This window comes from Pangasianodon hypophthalmus, chromosome 24, assembly GCF_027358585.1.
Source record: "Pangasianodon hypophthalmus isolate fPanHyp1 chromosome 24, fPanHyp1.pri, whole genome shotgun sequence".
NCBI lineage: Eukaryota > Metazoa > Chordata > Actinopteri > Siluriformes > Pangasiidae > Pangasianodon > Pangasianodon hypophthalmus.
In genome coordinates, this window is record NC_069733.1 from 11,855,042 (window position 1) to 11,872,358 (window position 17,317).

Consider the following 17,317-nt stretch of genomic DNA (forward strand, 5'->3'; position numbering starts at 1 on the left):
CATACATGACTGTATAATATTACTGCTTCAAAGGTTAATAAAGTAATTTCAAATATAGAACTTGAGTCATATGAAATCCAGAGGTGGGAATTATGATAGTATCATTACTTTGTGATTCTACTTAAGTTTATTTCACTCAGCTTTTTTTTTTTTTCACATAACACATTTGACTGTTATGTACTATATTTCAGATGAAAAGTCTCTACTTTCTACTTACTATATTTTCAATGACCACATAACTATATTATATTTGTAAAGTCATAAGTTGATATTTTAGCATCAGACAGCTGCAAGGACTTGATGAGAATTCCTAATAAATCTAAACTTTAACAGATGTGACAGCAAGAATAAGACCTGATATGAGACCGTCACAGTTATTATCATGGTAGCTAATATATAAGAGATTGGCAATAAAACTGTTGTTAGTTAGCCTTAGCTAATATGTTCCCACATTGTTATCTAATTTTCGATTTGTAACTAAATGTGTGATTGCAAGCAGACATCTTTTTCTTATGTTAACTTTCCTTGTGCATCTACTTTCGCAATTTCAGAAAATATAAGAGTTTATGATGGCTCCGTCAAATTCTGACAAATTTTAGCATAGAATCTAGATTTGAAGATTTGCCATGCATCAGCTTTGGTAATAAAATTGAAGACTTCATTAAATCAAAACTCAAACAAAGTGACTAAATTTAGCTTCAGTCACTGCTGACTATCAGGGAGACCATTTCCAAGAAATGAGAAAGTTACATCCAGAGGAAGTACGACTGAAAGTAATATTCAACCAAAGGGAAGGAGACGGGGAAACACCGATCTGAGCATATAAAAGAGGAGTAAACACACTCATTCATTCACACAAGCTTCAGAGCATCGAGTGTGTTGCTATTACCAGACTCTTCAAAGCATCGAGTGTGTTCAAGAGCAAGAGGAAAATGAAGTCTGCTGCAGTTTTTGTTGTGTTTGCCTGTCTACTTATTGTTCATGTACAAGGTAAGATTCTGAATCCTCATCTGGACTTCTTATAATGATATACAGGATTAAACAGATCTGTAATAACTCCAAATATACAATTTTCTTCTGTTTGCAGGACAGGCCAGGACCAGCGTAACGAGGTGTTTGTGCCAGGGATCTGCGGCTAATGCAGTTCGTCTACAACGTATTGACAAGATTGAAGTTTATCCTGTTAGTGCATCTTGTGAAAATGTGGAAATCATGTAAGTTCAATAGCTACTAATATCCATAACAATGTATAATACAAGATAATTTAGTTCTATTGAGTTATCTAACTTGTTATTTATCTCTGTAGTGTCACTCTGAAGAACGGTGCAGGAAAAAAATGCCTGAATCCAAAATCTGAATTTACTCAGAAATACATCATGGCAGCTTTAGAAAAAAAGTGGGTATATTTTATTCATTATTGATTATATCCTAATAATGTTATATTATCTAAAATTTGTATTAATGAAAACCAATGATAGACAAAACTAAGTTTTAATATGTGTTTCTCTTTCACAGGAGGTCAGAGTAAAGCGTGCACCGTGTCATTACTGAACAGAAGTGGAAGAAGAGTGCACAGAGACAGCTTGCTTAAAATATTTAAAATATTGGTTTCATTTCAATAATGTAAAAAGTGTATATATAATAAGTCTGATGTGTAATTTATTAGGTATGTCTGTATATGACACAATGTACATAGTTTTTGAAGAAACCTTAAAAAGATATTCCTTTTGTATGTTATACTAAATTATAATAAAGTCAGCACATAACAGTGCTTAAAAACTTCAGAAAGTAATACAGTGTGTTTCTTTTTAGCAGGATATCAAATACCTTTTTATAATGTTTGCCCAATATCAGATTTCTGATCAGCATTTTTGTAGGTGTGGACTGAGGTACTTACAAAATCCACACAAACACACACACACCTACAGCAGAGATATTCAGCAAACTACAGACACAGCACTGAAACACTGGATTCAGCAGTAAGAAAAACACCCCTGTGAAACTTTTGAGAGGATATTAAAAGCACTGTCTGTTATCTTGCTCTCTGATAAATAATCAGTGATTGGTATTGTGTCTCACTACTGCATAATCCTAATGATTCTCACATGTAAACTAGTAGGAAATTTACACACAGTTAATGTTATTGGGTGGCATGGTGGTGACATGGGTATTGTAGCTGTCTCACAGCTCCAAATTCTCCAATAGAGCTTTAATTGGGTTGAGATCTGGTGACTGTGAAGGTCATGTCATATGATTTACATCTTATTCATTGTCATCAAATCATTCAGTGAGCTCCAGTGACTGTATATGTGGGTGGACGTTGTATCAGGGATTTCTAAGTGAAGCCAAAATGTCTATGAGCCCCTCTAGTGGTTGGCTGTTGTACTTGCACAAACTATATTTAGCATTTTACATATTAATTAATTAATATAGCTGTACTTACCACTTTGAGATAGCGTTCTATGCAACATTTTTAGATGCGCTTCATTTAATAGCTCTCAGTGTCCGCACTACCTGCATGAAGAAGGGGCGTGTTCATGACCAATGTAGGCGGGCAAAAGGTTGACCCACTGTACCAACAGCCGTATCTACTGAGCATGCTCTGACTCGAAGGTCTGTACTGCACATGCTCTGACTCGAAGGTCTGTACTGCACATGCTCTGACTCCAAGGTCTTTACTGCACATGCTCTGACTCCAAGGACTTTACTGCGCTTGCTCTGACTCCAAGGTCTGTACTGCGCTTGCTCTGACTCCAAGGTCTGTACTGCGCTTGCTCTGACTCCAAGGTCTGTGCAGACTCTGGCTCCAGTTTTCACAAGACGGTGACTTTCAATTTGACCAAAAAGGCTTTAAAACAGCACAAAGGGAGTAAATGGCACCATGTAAATGTCCACTCATATATACAGTCACTGGTGAGCCCTTGTGGCCTGTGAATGGAGGCAGAGTCATCCTGGAAGAGAGCACTCCCATCAGGATAGAAATGTTTCCTCACAGGATAAAGATGATCAGTCAGAAGACCTGTGTATTAATTTCTAGTGACTCGTCCCTCTAAGGGGAAAAGTGGAACAAAACCAGGCCAGTAAAAAACCCCAACAGTATAACAGAGCTTCCAGGTTTCCTTCAATTTATCACATGTCTGTATGCACACACCTCTGAATATTTGATCATTAAATATATCCACACTGTTATGAACATGAATAAGAATTCCCTGTTTTAGAAAGAGCTTTTATGAAATTACAATAAGATATAATGAATGATCACATTACGGGGTGGACATGTTTTACTATCTGGTATAGAGAACACATAAAGCTTAAAATTCAGTGCACAGTAGTTTTATCAATGAACAGTTCATGTTGTCTTTCAGTGGAAGTAGTTTAATAAAGTCACAGTAAACACAGTGTAGCAGGATGGACAACAGGATGTGCAAAAGTAATCAAAATAATCAAAAATAAAACATTTTTAAAATAAAAATTCATTAAGTAGTGGATATTTGGTCTTATTCATATTTAACATTGACAATAACTAAAGATAAAAAAATATCAAAGTCAGTTTTAAGCTATTACATTTGTTTAATTACAATAAAGGTTTATTCATGTATATATTTTAACTTCTGTTGCCATATGATTTCTATAAAATTCCAAACACTTTGTATACAGGACACAAACGTGCATATTTATTGACCCAGTTCATTTCCACTGAAAAGAGAAATTATAACATTTCAGTTTCATTTGTCGCTTTCAGGAGATGCATGTAATTACTCTCCTCCACTTTAGTTACCCCTCTGAGCCAGCAAAAACAGTTCTCCTTTCTCTGTAATCCTACTATTCCACAACAAACCCCAGCCAAACAATTTCCACAGTGAAATCAGCAATGTAACAAATCCATACGAAATTCAAAGCAGAACATTTTACTGCACATGGAAAGATGAAAAGTTTTTTCATGGAGAAAAAGTATGAATGTCTGAATATATGTTAGAAACCTAGCTTTAAAATGCATACATGGCTGTATATTTTACTACTTCAAAGATTAATAATTTCATATATAGCACTTTCAATTTCGACATGGTCTTAAGGTCACAAAATTTGCATGACTAATTCATTCGTTTATTTAATCTTCAGTAACTGCTTTATCCTGATCAGGGTTGCGGTGGATCCAGAATCCATCCTGGGAACACTGGGTGCAAGGTGGGAATACACCCGAGATGGGACGCCAGATCACTATGTTATATTTGTAAAGTTATAACGTTTTAGCATCAGGCAGCTACAAGGAGTTAACTGAAATTCCTAATAAATCTTTTACAGAAACGACAGCATGAATCAGAGCTAATTTAAGACCATTGCAATTATTATCATGCTAACTAACATTTCAGAGATTAGCAAAAAAGCTGTTGTTAGTTAGCCCTAGCTAATGTGCTAACACACTGATTCCTTGGTGAAGGCACTAATTTACTTTCAGAAACTAAAATCCCTGTGTGACTTGAGGCAGACGACTTTTTCTTTTAGGAATCTTTTTTATAGTTTTGTTTCCATACTTTAAATAAGAATCAGAGTATATACTTTTCTACTTTCAAGTGAGTGAAAAATATGAAACCTTTACCAGAGTATTTTTTCTATGAGTACATGTACTTTAAATTGAATAATGAATTTGGGCACTTTTACCACCTCTGATGAAATCTTCAAAAGCCAGCGCTCTTTCAAATTCTAGAATTTTGAATCTAGATTTGAAGACTTGCCATGCGTCAGCTTTGGTAATGAAGTTGCAGACTCCATTATATGAAAACCCAAACAAAGTGAGGAACTTTTGCTTGCTTGACTATCACAGAGACCAGTTCCAAGAAATGAGAAAGTTAGCTCCAGAGGAAGTGCAAGTGAAAGGGAAAGCGATGCAACTAAACGCAGGGAGACGGGGAAACACCAATCTGAGCATATGAAAGTGAACACACTCATTCATTCACATCATCAACAAGCATCAAGAAGAAAATCATTACCAGACTCTTCAAAGCATCGAGTGTGTTCAAGAGCAAGAGGAAAATGAAGTCTGCTGCAGTTTTTGTTGTGTTTGCCTGTCTACTTATTTTTCATGTACAAGGTAAGATTCTGAATCCTCATCTGCACTCATTGTGTAATGATGTACACAATGTTTAATGATGTGCAGGATTAAACAGATCTGTAATAACTCCAAATATACAATTTTCTTCTGTTTGCAGGACAGGCCAAGACCAGCGTAACGAGGTGTTTGTGTCAGGGACCTGTGGCTAATGCAGTTCGCCTACAACGTATTGACAAGATTGAAGTTTATCCTGTTAGTGCATCTTGTGAAAATGTGGAAATCATGTAAGTTCAATAGCTACTAATATCCATAACAATGTATAATACAAGATAATTTAGTTCTATTGAGTTATCTAACTTGTTATTTATCTCTGTAGTGTCACTCTGAAGAACGGTGCAGGAAAAAAATGCTTGAATCCAAAATCTGAATTTACTCAGAAATACATCATGGCAGCTTTAGAAAAAAAGTGGGTACATTTTATTCATTATTGATTATATCCTAATAATGTTATATTATCTAAAATTTATATTAATGAAAACCAATGATAGACAAAACTAAGTTTTAATATGTGTTTCTCTTTCACAGGAGGTCAGAGTAAAGCGTGCACCGTGTCATTACTGAACAGAAGTGGAAGAAGAGTGCACAGAGACAGCTTGCTTAAAATATTTAAAATATTGGTTTCATTTCAATAATGTAAAAAGTGTATATATAATAAGTCTGATGTGTAATTTATTAGGTACGTCTGTATATGACACAATGTACATAGTTTTTGAAGAAACCTGCAAGATTTTTTAAAAATATATTCCTTTTGTATGTTAACATACTAAATTATAATAAAGTCAGCACATAACAGTGCTTAAAAACTTCAGAAAGTAATACGGTGTGTTTCTTATTAGCAGGATATCAAATACCTTTTTATAATGTTTGCCCAATATCAGATTTCTGATCAGCATTTTTGTAGGTGTGGACTGAGATGAAAACAGACTCTTCATTCATGTTATAACAGAAATGTTAGATGCTATTATTAATGAGATAATGAGAGGATAGGAGAAGGAGAGGTACTTACCAAATCCACACACACACACACACACACACACCTACAGCAGAGATATTCAGCAAACTACAGACACAGCACTGAAACACTGGATTCAGCAGTAAGAAAAACACCCCTGTGAAACTTTTGAGAGGATATTAAAAGCACTGTCTGTTATCTTGCTCTCTGATAAATAATCAGTGATTAGTATTGTGTCTCACTACTGCATATTCCTAATGATTCTCACATGTAAACTAGTAGGAAATTTACACACAGTTAATGTTATTGGGTGGCATGGTGGTGACATGGGTATTGTAGCTGTCTCACAGCTCCAAATTCTCCAATAGAGCTTTAATTGGGTTGAGATCTGGTGACTGTGAAGGTCATGTCATATGATTTATATCTTTTTCATTGCCATCAAATCATTCAGTGAGCTCCAGTGACTGTATATGTGGGTGGAAGTTGTATCAGGGATTTGTAAGTGAAGCCAAAATGTCTATGAGCCCCTCTAGTGGTTGGCTGTTGTACTTTCACAAACTATATTTAGCATTTTATATATTAATTAATTAATATAGCTGTACTTACCACTTTGAGATAGCGTTCTATGCAACATTTTTAGATGCACTTCATTTAATAGCTCTCAGTGTCCGCACTACCTGCATGAAGAAGGGGCGTGTTCATGACCAATGTAGGCGGGCAAAAGGTTGACCCACTGTACCAAGCCGTATCTACTGAGCATGCTCTGACTCCAAGGTCTTTACTGCACATGCTCTGACTCCAAGGTCTGTACTGAGCATGCTCTGACTCCAAGGTCTGTACTGCGCATCCTCTGACTCCAAGGTCTGTACTGTGCAGACTCTGGCTCCAATTTTCACAAGATGGTGACTTTCAATTTGACCAAAAAGGCTTTAAAACAGCACAAAGGGAGTAAATAGCACCATGTAAATGTTTTCCACTTATACAAACAGTCATTGGTGAGCCCTCGTGGCCTGTGGATGGAGGCAGAGTCATCCTGGAAGAGAGCACTCCCATCAGGATAGAAATGTTTCTTCACAGGATAAAGATGATCAGTCAGAAGAACTGTGTATTAATTTCTAGTGACTCTTCCCTCTAAGGGGAAAAATGGAACAAAACCAGGGCAATAAAATACCACAACAGTATAACAGAGCTTCCAGGTTTCCTTCAATTTATCACATGTCTGTATGCACACACCTCTGAATATTTGATCATTAAATATATCCACACTGTTATGAACATGAATAAGAATTCCCTGTTTTAGAAAGAGCTTTTATGAAGTTACAATAAGATATAATGAATGATCACATTACGGGGTGGACATGTTTTACTATCTGGTACAGAGAACACATAAAGCTTAAAATTCAGTGCACAGTAGTTTTGTCAATGAACAGTTCATGTTGTCTTTCAGTGGAAGTATTTTAATAAAGTCCCAGTAAACACAGTGTAGCAGGATGGACAACAGGATGTGCAAAAATAATCAAAATAATCAAAAATAAAATATTTTTAAAATAAAAATCCATTAAGTAGTAGATATTTGACCTTGCCAGTATTTACCATTGATTATAAGTAAAGATTACAAAATATCAAAAATCAGTTTTAAGCTATCACATTTGTTTAATTACAATAAAGATTTAAGCATGTGTATATTTTAACTTCTGCTGCCGTATGATTTCTATGAAATTCTGAACACTTTGTATACAGGACAGAAACGTGCATATTTATTGACCCAGTTCATTTCCACTGAAAAGAGAAATTATAACATTTCAGTTTCATTTGTCACTTTCAGGAGATGCATGTAATTACCCTCCTCCACTTTAGTTACTCCTCTGAGCCAGCAAAAACAGTTCTCCTTTCTCTGTAATCCTACTATTCCACAACAAACCCCAGCCAAACAATTTCCACAGTGAAATCAGCAATGTAACAAATCCATATGAAATTCAAAGCAAAACATTTTACTGCACGTGGAAAGATGAAAAGTTTTTTTCATGGAGAAAAAGTATGAATGTGTGAATGTATGTTAGATACCTAGCTTTAAAATGCATACATGACTGTATATTTTACTGCTTTAAAGATTAATAAAGTAATTTCAAATATAGAACTTGAGTCATATGAAATCCAGAGGTGGGAATTATGATACTATCATTACTTTGTCATTCTACTTAAGTTTATTTCACTCAGCTTTTTTTTTTTTTTTCACATAACACATTTGACTGTTATGTACTATATTTCAGATGAAAAGTCTCTACTTTCTACTTACTATATTTTCAATGACCACATAACTATATTATATTTGTAAAGTCATAAGTTGATATTTTAGCATCAGACAGCTGCAAGGACTTGATGAGAATTCCTAATAAATCTAAACTTTAACAGATGTGACAGCAAGAATAAGACCTGATATGAGACCGTCACAGTTATTATCATGGTAGCTAATATATAAGAGATTGGCAATAAAACTGTTGTTAGTTAGCCTTAGCTAATATGTTCCCACATTGTTATCTAATTTTCGATTTGTAACTAAATGTGTGATTGCAAGCAAACATCTTTTTCTTATGTTAACTTTCCTTGTGCATCTACTTTCGCAATTTGAGAAAATTTAAGAGTTTATGATGGCTCTGTCAAATTCTGACAAATTTTAGCATAGAATCTAGATTTGAAGATTTGCCATGCATCAGCTTTGGTAATAAAATGGAAGACTTCATTAAATCAAAACTCAAACAAAGTGACTAAATTTAGCTTCAGTCACTGCTGACTATCAGGGAGACCATTTCCAAGAAATGAGAAAGTTACATCCAGAGGAAGTACGACTGAAAGTAATATTCAACCAAAGGGAAGGAGACGGGGAAACACCGATCTGAGCATATAAAAGAGTAGTAAACACACTCATTCATTCACACAAGCTTCAGAGCATCGAGTGTGTTGCTATTACCAGACTCTTCAAAGCATCGAGTGTGTTCAAGAGCAAGAGGAAAATGAAGTCTGCTGCAGTTTTTGTTGTGTTTGCCTGTCTACTTATTGTTCATGTACAAGGTAAGATTCTGAATCCTCATCTGGACTTCTTATAATGATATACAGGATTAAACAGATCTGTAATAACTCCAAATATACAATTTTCTTCTGTTTGCAGGACAGGCCAGGACCAGCGTAACGAGGTGTTTGTGTCGGGGATCTGCGGCTAACGTAGTTCGTCTACAACTTATTGACAAGATTGAAGTTTATCCTGTTAGTGCATCTTGTGAAAATGTGGAAATCATGTAAGTTCAATAGCTACTAATATCCATAACAATGTATAATACAAGATAATTTAGTTCTATTGAGTTATCTAACTTGTTATTTATCTCTGTAGTGTCACTCTGAAGAACGGTGCAGGAAAAAAATGCTTGAATCCAAAATCTGAATTTACTCAGAAATACATCATGGCAGCTTTAGGAAAAAAGTGGGTACATTTTATTCATTATTGATTATATCCTAATAATGTTATATTATCTAAAATTTGTATTAATGAAAACCAATGATAGACAAAACTAAGTTTTAATATGTGTTTCTCTTTCACAGGAGGTCAGAGTAAAGCGTGCACCGTGTCATTACTGAACAGAAGTGGAAGAAGAGTGCACAGAGACAGCTTGCTTAAAATATTTAAAATATTGGTTTCATTTCAATAATGTAAAAAGTGTATATATAATAAGTCTGATGTGTAATTTATTAGGTATGTCTGTATATGACACAATGTACATAGTTTTTGAAGAAACCTGCAAGATTTTTTAAAAATATATTCCTTTTGTATGTTAACATACTAAATTATAATAAAGTCAGCACATAACAGTGCTTGAAAACTTCAGAATGTAATACGGTGTGTTTCTTATTAGCAGGATATCAAATACCTTTTTATAATGTTTGCCCAATATCAGATTTCTGATCAGCATTTTTGTAGGTGTGGACTGAGATGAAAACAGACTCTTCATTCATGTTATAACAGAAATGTTAGATGCTATTATTAATGAGATAATGAGAGGATAGGAGGAGGAGAGGTACTTACCAAATCCACAAACACACACACACCTACAGCAGAGATATTCAGCAAACTATAGACACAGCACTGAAACACTGGATTCAGCAGTAAGAAAAACACCCCTGTGAAACTTTTGAGAGGATATTAAAAGCACTGTCTGTTATCTTGCTCTCTGATAAATAATCAGGGATTGATATTGTGTCTCACTACTGCATATTCCTAATGATTCTCACATGTAAACTAGTAGGAAATTTACACACAGTTAATGTTATTGGGTGGCATGGTGGTGACATGGGTATTGTAGCTGTCTCACAGCTCCAAATTCTCCAATAGAGCTTTAATTGGGTTGAGATCTGGTGACTGTGAAGGTCATGTTATATAATTTCCATCATTTTCATTGCCATCAAATCATTCAGTGAGCTCCAGTGACTGTGTATGTGGGTGGAAGTTGTAGCAGGGATTTCTAAGTGAAGCCAAAATGTCTATGAGCCCCTCTAGTGGTTGGCTGTTGTACTTTCACAAACTATATTTAGCATTTTACATATTAATTAATTAATAAAGCTGTACTTACTACTTCGAGATAGTGTTCTATGCAACATTTTTAGATGCACTTCAGTTAATAGCTCTCAATGTCCGCACTACCTGCATGAAGAAGGGGCGTGTTCATGACCAATGTAGGCGGGCAAAAGGTTGACCCACTGTACCAAGCCGTATCTACTGAGCATGCTCTGACTCCAAGGTCTTTACTGCACATGCTCTGACTCCAAGGACTTTACTGCGCTTGCTCTGACTCCAAGGACTTTACTGCACATGCTCTGACTCCAAGGTCTGTACTGCGCTTGCTCTGACTCCAAGGTCTTTACTGCGCAGACTCTGGCTCCAATTTTCACAAGATGGTGACTTTCAATTTGACCAAAAAGGCTTTAAAACAACACAAAGGGAGTAAATGGCATCATGTAAATGTTGTCCACTCATATATACAGTCATTGGTGAGCCCTTGTGGCCTGTGAATGGAGGCAGAGTCATCCTGGAAGAGAGCACTCCCATCAGGATAGAAATGTTTCATCACAGGATAAAGATGATCAGTCAGAAGAACTGTGTATTAATTTCTAGTGACTCTTCCCTCTAAGGGGAAAAATCCAGGCCAGTAAAAAACCCCAACAGTATAACAGAGCTTCCAGGTTTCCTTCAATTTATCACATGTCTGTATGCACACACCTCTGAATATTTGATCATTAAATATATCCACACTGTTATGAACATGAATAAGAATTCCCTGTTTTAGAAAGAGCTTTTATGAAATTACAATAAGATATAATGAATGATCACATTACGGGGTGGACATGTTTTACTATCTGGTACAGAGAACACATAAAGCTTAAAATTCAGTGCACAGTAGTTTTATCAATGAACAGTTCATGTTGTCTTTCAGTGGAAGTATTTTAATAAAGTCCCAGTAAACACAGTGTAGCAGGATGGACAACAGGATGTGCAAAAGTAATCAAAATAATCAAAAATAAAACATTTTTAAAATAAAAATTCATTAAGTAGTGGATATTTGGTCTTATTCATATTTAACATTGACAATAACTAAAGATAAAAAAATATCAAAGTCAGTTTTAAGCTATTACATTTGTTTAATTACAATAAAGGTTTATTCATGTATATATTTTAACTTCTGTTGCCATATGATTTCTATAAAATTCCAAACACTTTGTATACAGGACACAAACGTGCATATTTATTGACCCAGTTCATTTCCACTGAAAAGAGAAATTATAACATTTCGGTTTCATTTGTCGCTTTCAGGAGATGCATGTAATTACTCTCCTCCACTTTAGTTACTCCTCTGAGCCAGCAAAAACAGTTCTCCTTTCTCTGTAATCCTACTATTCCACAACAAACCCCAGCCAAACAATTTCCACAGTGAAATCAGCAATGTAACAATGTATTATCATGCTAACTAACATTTGAGAGATTAGCAAAAAAGCTGTTGTTAGTTAGCCCTAGCTAATGTGCTAACGCACTGATTCCTTGGTGAAGGCACTAATTTACTTTCAGAAACTAAAATCCCTGTGTGACTTGAGGCAGACGACTTTTTCTTTTAGGAATCTTTTTTATAGTTTTGTTTCCATACTTTAAATAAGAATCAGAGTATATACTTTTCTACTTTCAAGTGAGTGAAAAATATGAAACCTTTACCAGAGTATTTTTTCTATGAGTACATGTACTTTAAATTGAATAATGAATTTCGGCACTTTTACCACCTCTGATGAAATCTTCAAAAGCCAGCGCTCTTTCAAATTCTAGAATTTTGAATCTAGATTTGAAGACTTGCCATGCGTCAGCTTTGGTAATGAAGTTGCAGACTCCATTATATGAAAACCCAAACAAAGTGAGGAACTTTTGCTTGCTTGACTATCACAGAGACCAGTTCCAAGAAATGAGAAAGTTAGCTCCAGAGGAAGTGCAAGTGAAAGGGAAAGCGATGCAACTAAACGCAGGGAGACGGGGAAACACCAATCTGAGCATATAAAAGATCAGTGAACACACTCATTCATTCACATCATCAACAAGCATCAAGAAGAAAATCATTACCAGACTCTTCAGAGCATCGAGTGTGTTCAAGAGCAAGAGGAAAATGAAGTCTGCTGCAGTTTTTGTTGTGTTTGCCTGTCTACTTATTGTTCATGTACAAGGTAAGATTCTGAATCCTCATCTGCACTCATTGTGTAATGATGTACACAATGTTTAATGATGTGCAGGATTAAACAGATCTGTAATAACTCCAAATATACAATTTTCTTCTGTTTGCAGGACAGGCCAGGACCAGCGTAAGGAGGTGTTTGTGCCAGGGATCTGCAGCTAATGCAGTTCGTCTACAACGTATTGACAAGATTGAAGTTTATCCTGTTAGTGCATCTTGTGAAAATGTGGAAATCATGTAAGTTCAATAGCTACTAATATCCATAACAATGTATAATACAAGATAATTTAGTTCTATTGAGTTATCTAACTTGTTATTTATCTCTGTAGTGTCACTCTGAAGAACGGTGCAGGAAAAAAATGCCTGAATCCAAAATCTGAATTTACTCAGAAATACATCATGGCAGCTTTAGAAAAAAAGTGGGTACATTTTATTCATTATTGATTATATCCTAATAATGTTATATTATCTAAAATTTGTATTAATGAAAACCAATGATAGACAAAACTAAGTTTTAATATGTGTTTCTCTTTCACAGGAGGTCAGAGTAAAGCGTGCACCGTGTCATTACTGAACAGAAGTGGAAGAAGAGTGCACAGAGACAGCTTGCTTAAAATATTTAAAATATTGGTTTCATTTCAATAATGTAAAAAGTGTATATATAATAAGTCTGATGTGTAATTTATTAGGTACGTCTGTATATGACACAATGTACATAGTTTTTGAAGAAACCTGCAAGATTTTTTAAAAATATATTCCTTTTGTATGTTAACATACTAAATTATAATAAAGTCAGCACATAACAGTGCTTAAAAACTTCAGAAAGTAATACGGTGTGTTTCTTATTAGCAGGATATCAAATACCTTTTTATAATGTTTGCCCAATATCAGATTTCTGATCAGCATTTTTGTAGGTGTGGACTGAGATGAAAACAGACTCTTCATTCATGTTATAACAGAAATGTTAGATGCTATTATTAATGAGATAATGAGAGGATAGGAGAAGGAGAGGTACTTACCAAATCCACACACACACACACACACACACACACCTACAGCAGAGATATTCAGCAAACTACAGACACAGCACTGAAACACTGGATTCAGCAGTAAGAAAAACACCCCTGTGAAACGTTTGAGAGGATATTAAAAGCACTGTCTGTTATCTTGCTCTCTGATAAATAATCAGTGATTAGTATTGTGTCTCACTACTGCATATTCCTAATGATTCTCACATGTAAACTAGTAGGAAATTTACACACAGTTAATGTTATTGGGTGGCATGGTGGTGACATGGGTATTGTAGCTGTCTCACAGCTCCAAATTCTCCAATAGAGCTTTAATTGGGTTGAGATCTGGTGACTGTGAAGGTCATGTCATATGATTTACATCTTATTCATTGTCATCAAATCATTCAGTGAGCTCCAGTGACTGTATATGTGGGTGGACGTTGTATCAGGGATTTCTAAGTGAAGCCAAAATGTCTATGAGCCCCTCTAGTGGTTGGCTGTTGTACTTGCACAAACTATATTTAGCATTTTACATATTAACTAATTAATAAAGCTGTACTTACCACTCTGAGATAGCGTTCTATGCAACATTTTTAGCTGCGCTTCAGTGTCCGCACTACCTGCATGAAGAAGGGGCGTGTCCATGCCCAATGTGGTCAGACAAAAGGTGGACCCACTGTACCACCGGCCGTATCTACTGAGCATGCTCTGACTCCAAGGTCTGTACTGCGCAGACTCTGGCTCCAATTTTCACAAGATGGTGACTTTCAATTTGACCAAACAGGCTTTAAAACAGCACAAAGGGAGTAAATGGCACCATGTAAATGTTTTCCACTCATATATACAGTCATTGGTGAGCCCTTGTGGCCTGTGGATGGATGCAGAGTCATCCTGGAAGAGAGCACTCCCATCAGGATAGAAATGTTTCCTCACAGGATAAAGATGATCAGTCAGAAGACCTGTGTATTAATTTCTAGTGACTCGTCCCTCTAAGGGAACAAAACCAGACCAGTAAAATGCCTCAACAGTATAACAGAGCTTCCAGGTTTTCCTTCAATTTATCACATGTCTGTATGCACACATTTCTGAATATTTGATCATTAAATATATCCACACTGTTATGAACATGAATAAGAATTCCCTGTTTTAGAAAGAGCTTTTATGAAATTACAATAAGATATAATGAATGATCACATTATGGGGTGGACATGTTTTACTATCTGGTACAGAGAACACATAAAGCTTAAAATTCAGTTCACAGTAGTTTTATCAATGAACAGTTCATGTCTTTCAGTGGAAGTATTTTAATAAAGTCCCAGTAAACACAGTGTAGCAGGATGGACAACAGGATGTGCAAAAATAATCAAAATAATCATAAATAAAACATTTTTAAAACAAAAATTCATTAAGTAGTAGATATTTGACCTTGCCAGTATTTACCATTGACTATAAGTAAAGATTACAAAATATCAAAGTCAGTTTTAAGCTATCACATTTGTTTAATTACAATAAAGATTTAAGCATGTGTATATTTTAACTTCAGTTGCTTTAACAGAAACTTTAAAACTAAACTAAACTTTAACAGATGTCACAGCAAGAATAAGACCTGATATGAGACCATCACAGTTTATCATGGTAGTTAATATATAAGAGATTAGCAATAAAACTGTTGTTAGTTAGCCTTAGCTAATATGTTCCCACATTATTATCTAATTTTCTGCTTGTAACTAAATGTGTGATTGCCAGCAGATATCTTTTTCTTTTGGGAATTATTCATTGTACCTTTACTTTTGCAATTTGAGAAAATTTAAGAGTTTATGATGGCTCCGTCAAATTCTCACAAATTTTTGCATAGATTCTAGATTTGAAGATTTGCCATGCATCAGCTTTGGTAATAAAATTGAAGACTTCATTAAATCAAAACTCAAACAAAGTGACTAAATTTAGCTTCAGTCACTGCTGACTATCAGGGAGACCATTTCCAAGAAATGAGAAAGTTACATCCAGAGGAAGTTCGACTGAAAGTAATATTCAACCAAAGGGAAGGAGACGGGGAAACACCGATCTGAGCATATAAAAGAGTAGTAAACACACTCATTCATTCACACAAGCTTCAGAGCATCGAGTGTGTTGCTATTACCAGACTCTTCAAAACATCGAGTGTGTTCAAGAGCAAGAGCAAAATGAAGTCTGCTGCAGTTTTTGTTGTGTTTGCCTGTCTACTTATTGTTCATGTACAAGGTAAGATTCTGAATCCTCATCTGGACTTCTTTTAATTATATACAGGATTAAACAGATCTGTAATAACTCCAAATATACAATTTTCTTCTGTTTGCAGGACAGGCCAAGACCAGCGTAACGAGGTGTTTGTGTCAGGGATCTGCGGCTAACGTAGTTCGTCTACAACTTATTGACAAGATTGAAGTTTATCCTGTTAGTGCATCTTGTGAAAATGTGGAAATCATGTAAGTTCAATAGCTACTAATATCCATAACAATGTATAATACAAGATAATTTAGTTCTATTGAGTTATCTAACTTGTTATTTATCTCTGTAGTGTCACTCTGAAGAACGGTGCAGGAAAAAAATGCTTGAATCCAAAATCTGAATTTACTCAGAAATACATCATGGCAGCTTTAGGAAAAAAGTGGGTACATTTTATCCATTATTGATTATATCCTAATAATGTTATATTATCTAAAATTTGTATTAATGAAAACCAATGATAGACAAAACTAAGTTTTAATATGTGTTTCTCTTTCACAGGAGGTCAGAGTAAAGCGTGCACCGTGTCATTACTGAACAGAAGTGGAAGAAGAGTGCACAGAGACAGCTTGCTTAAAATATTTAAAATATTGGTTTCATTTCAATAATGTAAAAAGTGTATATATAATAAGTCTGATGTGTAATTTATAGGTACATCTGTATATGACACAATGTACATAGTTTTTGAAGAAACCTGCAAGATTTTTTAAAAATATATTCCTTTTGTATGTTAACATACTAAATTATAATAAAGTCAGCACATAACAGTGCTTAAAAACTTCAGAAAGTAATACAGTGTGTTTCTTATTAGCAGGATATCAAATACCTTTTTATAATGTTTGCCCAATATCAGATTTCTGATCAGCATTTTTGTAGGTGTGGACTGAGATGAAAACAGACTCTTCATTCATGTTATAACAGAAATGTTAGATGCTATTATTAATGAGATAATGAGAGGATAGGAGGAGGAGAGGTACTTACCAAATCCACACACACACACACACACACCTACAGCAGAGATATTCAGCAAACTACAGACACAGCACTGAAACACTGGATTCAGCAGTAAGAAAAACACTTTTGAGAGGATATTAAAAGCACTGTTATCTTGCTCTCTGATAAATAATCAGTGATTGGTATTGTGTCTCACTACTGCATATTCCTAAAGATTCTCACATGTAAACTAGTAGGAAATTTACACACAGTTAATATTATTGGGTGGCAT

General features: G+C 35.1%; 5 protein-coding genes across 6 annotated transcripts; all 5 read left to right on the forward strand.

Moving 5' to 3' along the window:
• The first annotated feature begins 870 nt into the window (after positions 1–870).
• On the forward strand, positions 871–1,664 carry LOC117595942 (C-X-C motif chemokine 11-6-like). Its single transcript, XM_034299186.2, has 4 exons — positions 871–990; positions 1,088–1,214; positions 1,307–1,396; positions 1,516–1,664. The coding sequence occupies exons 1-4, from the start codon at positions 933–935 to the stop codon at positions 1,526–1,528; spliced, it is 288 nt and encodes a 95-aa protein (XP_034155077.2). The 5' UTR covers positions 871–932; the 3' UTR covers positions 1,529–1,664.
• Positions 1,665–4,969: 3,305 nt separating this feature from the next.
• LOC128317011 (C-X-C motif chemokine 11-6-like) lies at positions 4,970–5,896 on the forward strand. Its single transcript, XM_034299182.2, has 4 exons — positions 4,970–5,089; positions 5,208–5,334; positions 5,427–5,516; positions 5,636–5,896. The coding sequence occupies exons 1-4, from the start codon at positions 5,032–5,034 to the stop codon at positions 5,646–5,648; spliced, it is 288 nt and encodes a 95-aa protein (XP_034155073.2). The 5' UTR covers positions 4,970–5,031; the 3' UTR covers positions 5,649–5,896.
• A 3,030-nt stretch (positions 5,897–8,926) lies between these two features.
• LOC128317332 (C-X-C motif chemokine 11-6-like) lies at positions 8,927–9,901 on the forward strand. Its single transcript, XM_053229148.1, has 4 exons — positions 8,927–9,131; positions 9,229–9,355; positions 9,448–9,537; positions 9,657–9,901. The coding sequence occupies exons 1-4, from the start codon at positions 9,074–9,076 to the stop codon at positions 9,667–9,669; spliced, it is 288 nt and encodes a 95-aa protein (XP_053085123.1). The 5' UTR covers positions 8,927–9,073; the 3' UTR covers positions 9,670–9,901.
• Positions 9,902–12,599: 2,698 nt separating this feature from the next.
• Positions 12,600–13,616, forward strand: LOC128317325 (C-X-C motif chemokine 11-6-like). Of its 2 annotated transcripts, XM_053229098.1 has the most exons (4): positions 12,600–12,809; positions 12,928–13,054; positions 13,147–13,236; positions 13,356–13,616. In XM_053229098.1, the coding sequence occupies exons 1-4, from the start codon at positions 12,752–12,754 to the stop codon at positions 13,366–13,368; spliced, it is 288 nt and encodes a 95-aa protein (XP_053085073.1). In that variant the 5' UTR covers positions 12,600–12,751; the 3' UTR covers positions 13,369–13,616. The 2 variants fall into 2 exon arrangements, with proteins under 2 accessions (XP_053085073.1, XP_053085074.1); XM_053229099.1 differs by lacking the exon at positions 13,356–13,616 and having other exon boundaries at positions 12,680–12,809; positions 13,147–13,347.
• Positions 13,617–15,951: 2,335 nt separating this feature from the next.
• LOC128317336 (C-X-C motif chemokine 11-6-like) lies at positions 15,952–16,783 on the forward strand. Its single transcript, XM_053229164.1, has 4 exons — positions 15,952–16,068; positions 16,166–16,292; positions 16,385–16,474; positions 16,594–16,783. The coding sequence occupies exons 1-4, from the start codon at positions 16,011–16,013 to the stop codon at positions 16,604–16,606; spliced, it is 288 nt and encodes a 95-aa protein (XP_053085139.1). The 5' UTR covers positions 15,952–16,010; the 3' UTR covers positions 16,607–16,783.
• Positions 16,784–17,317: the final 534 nt, after the last annotated feature.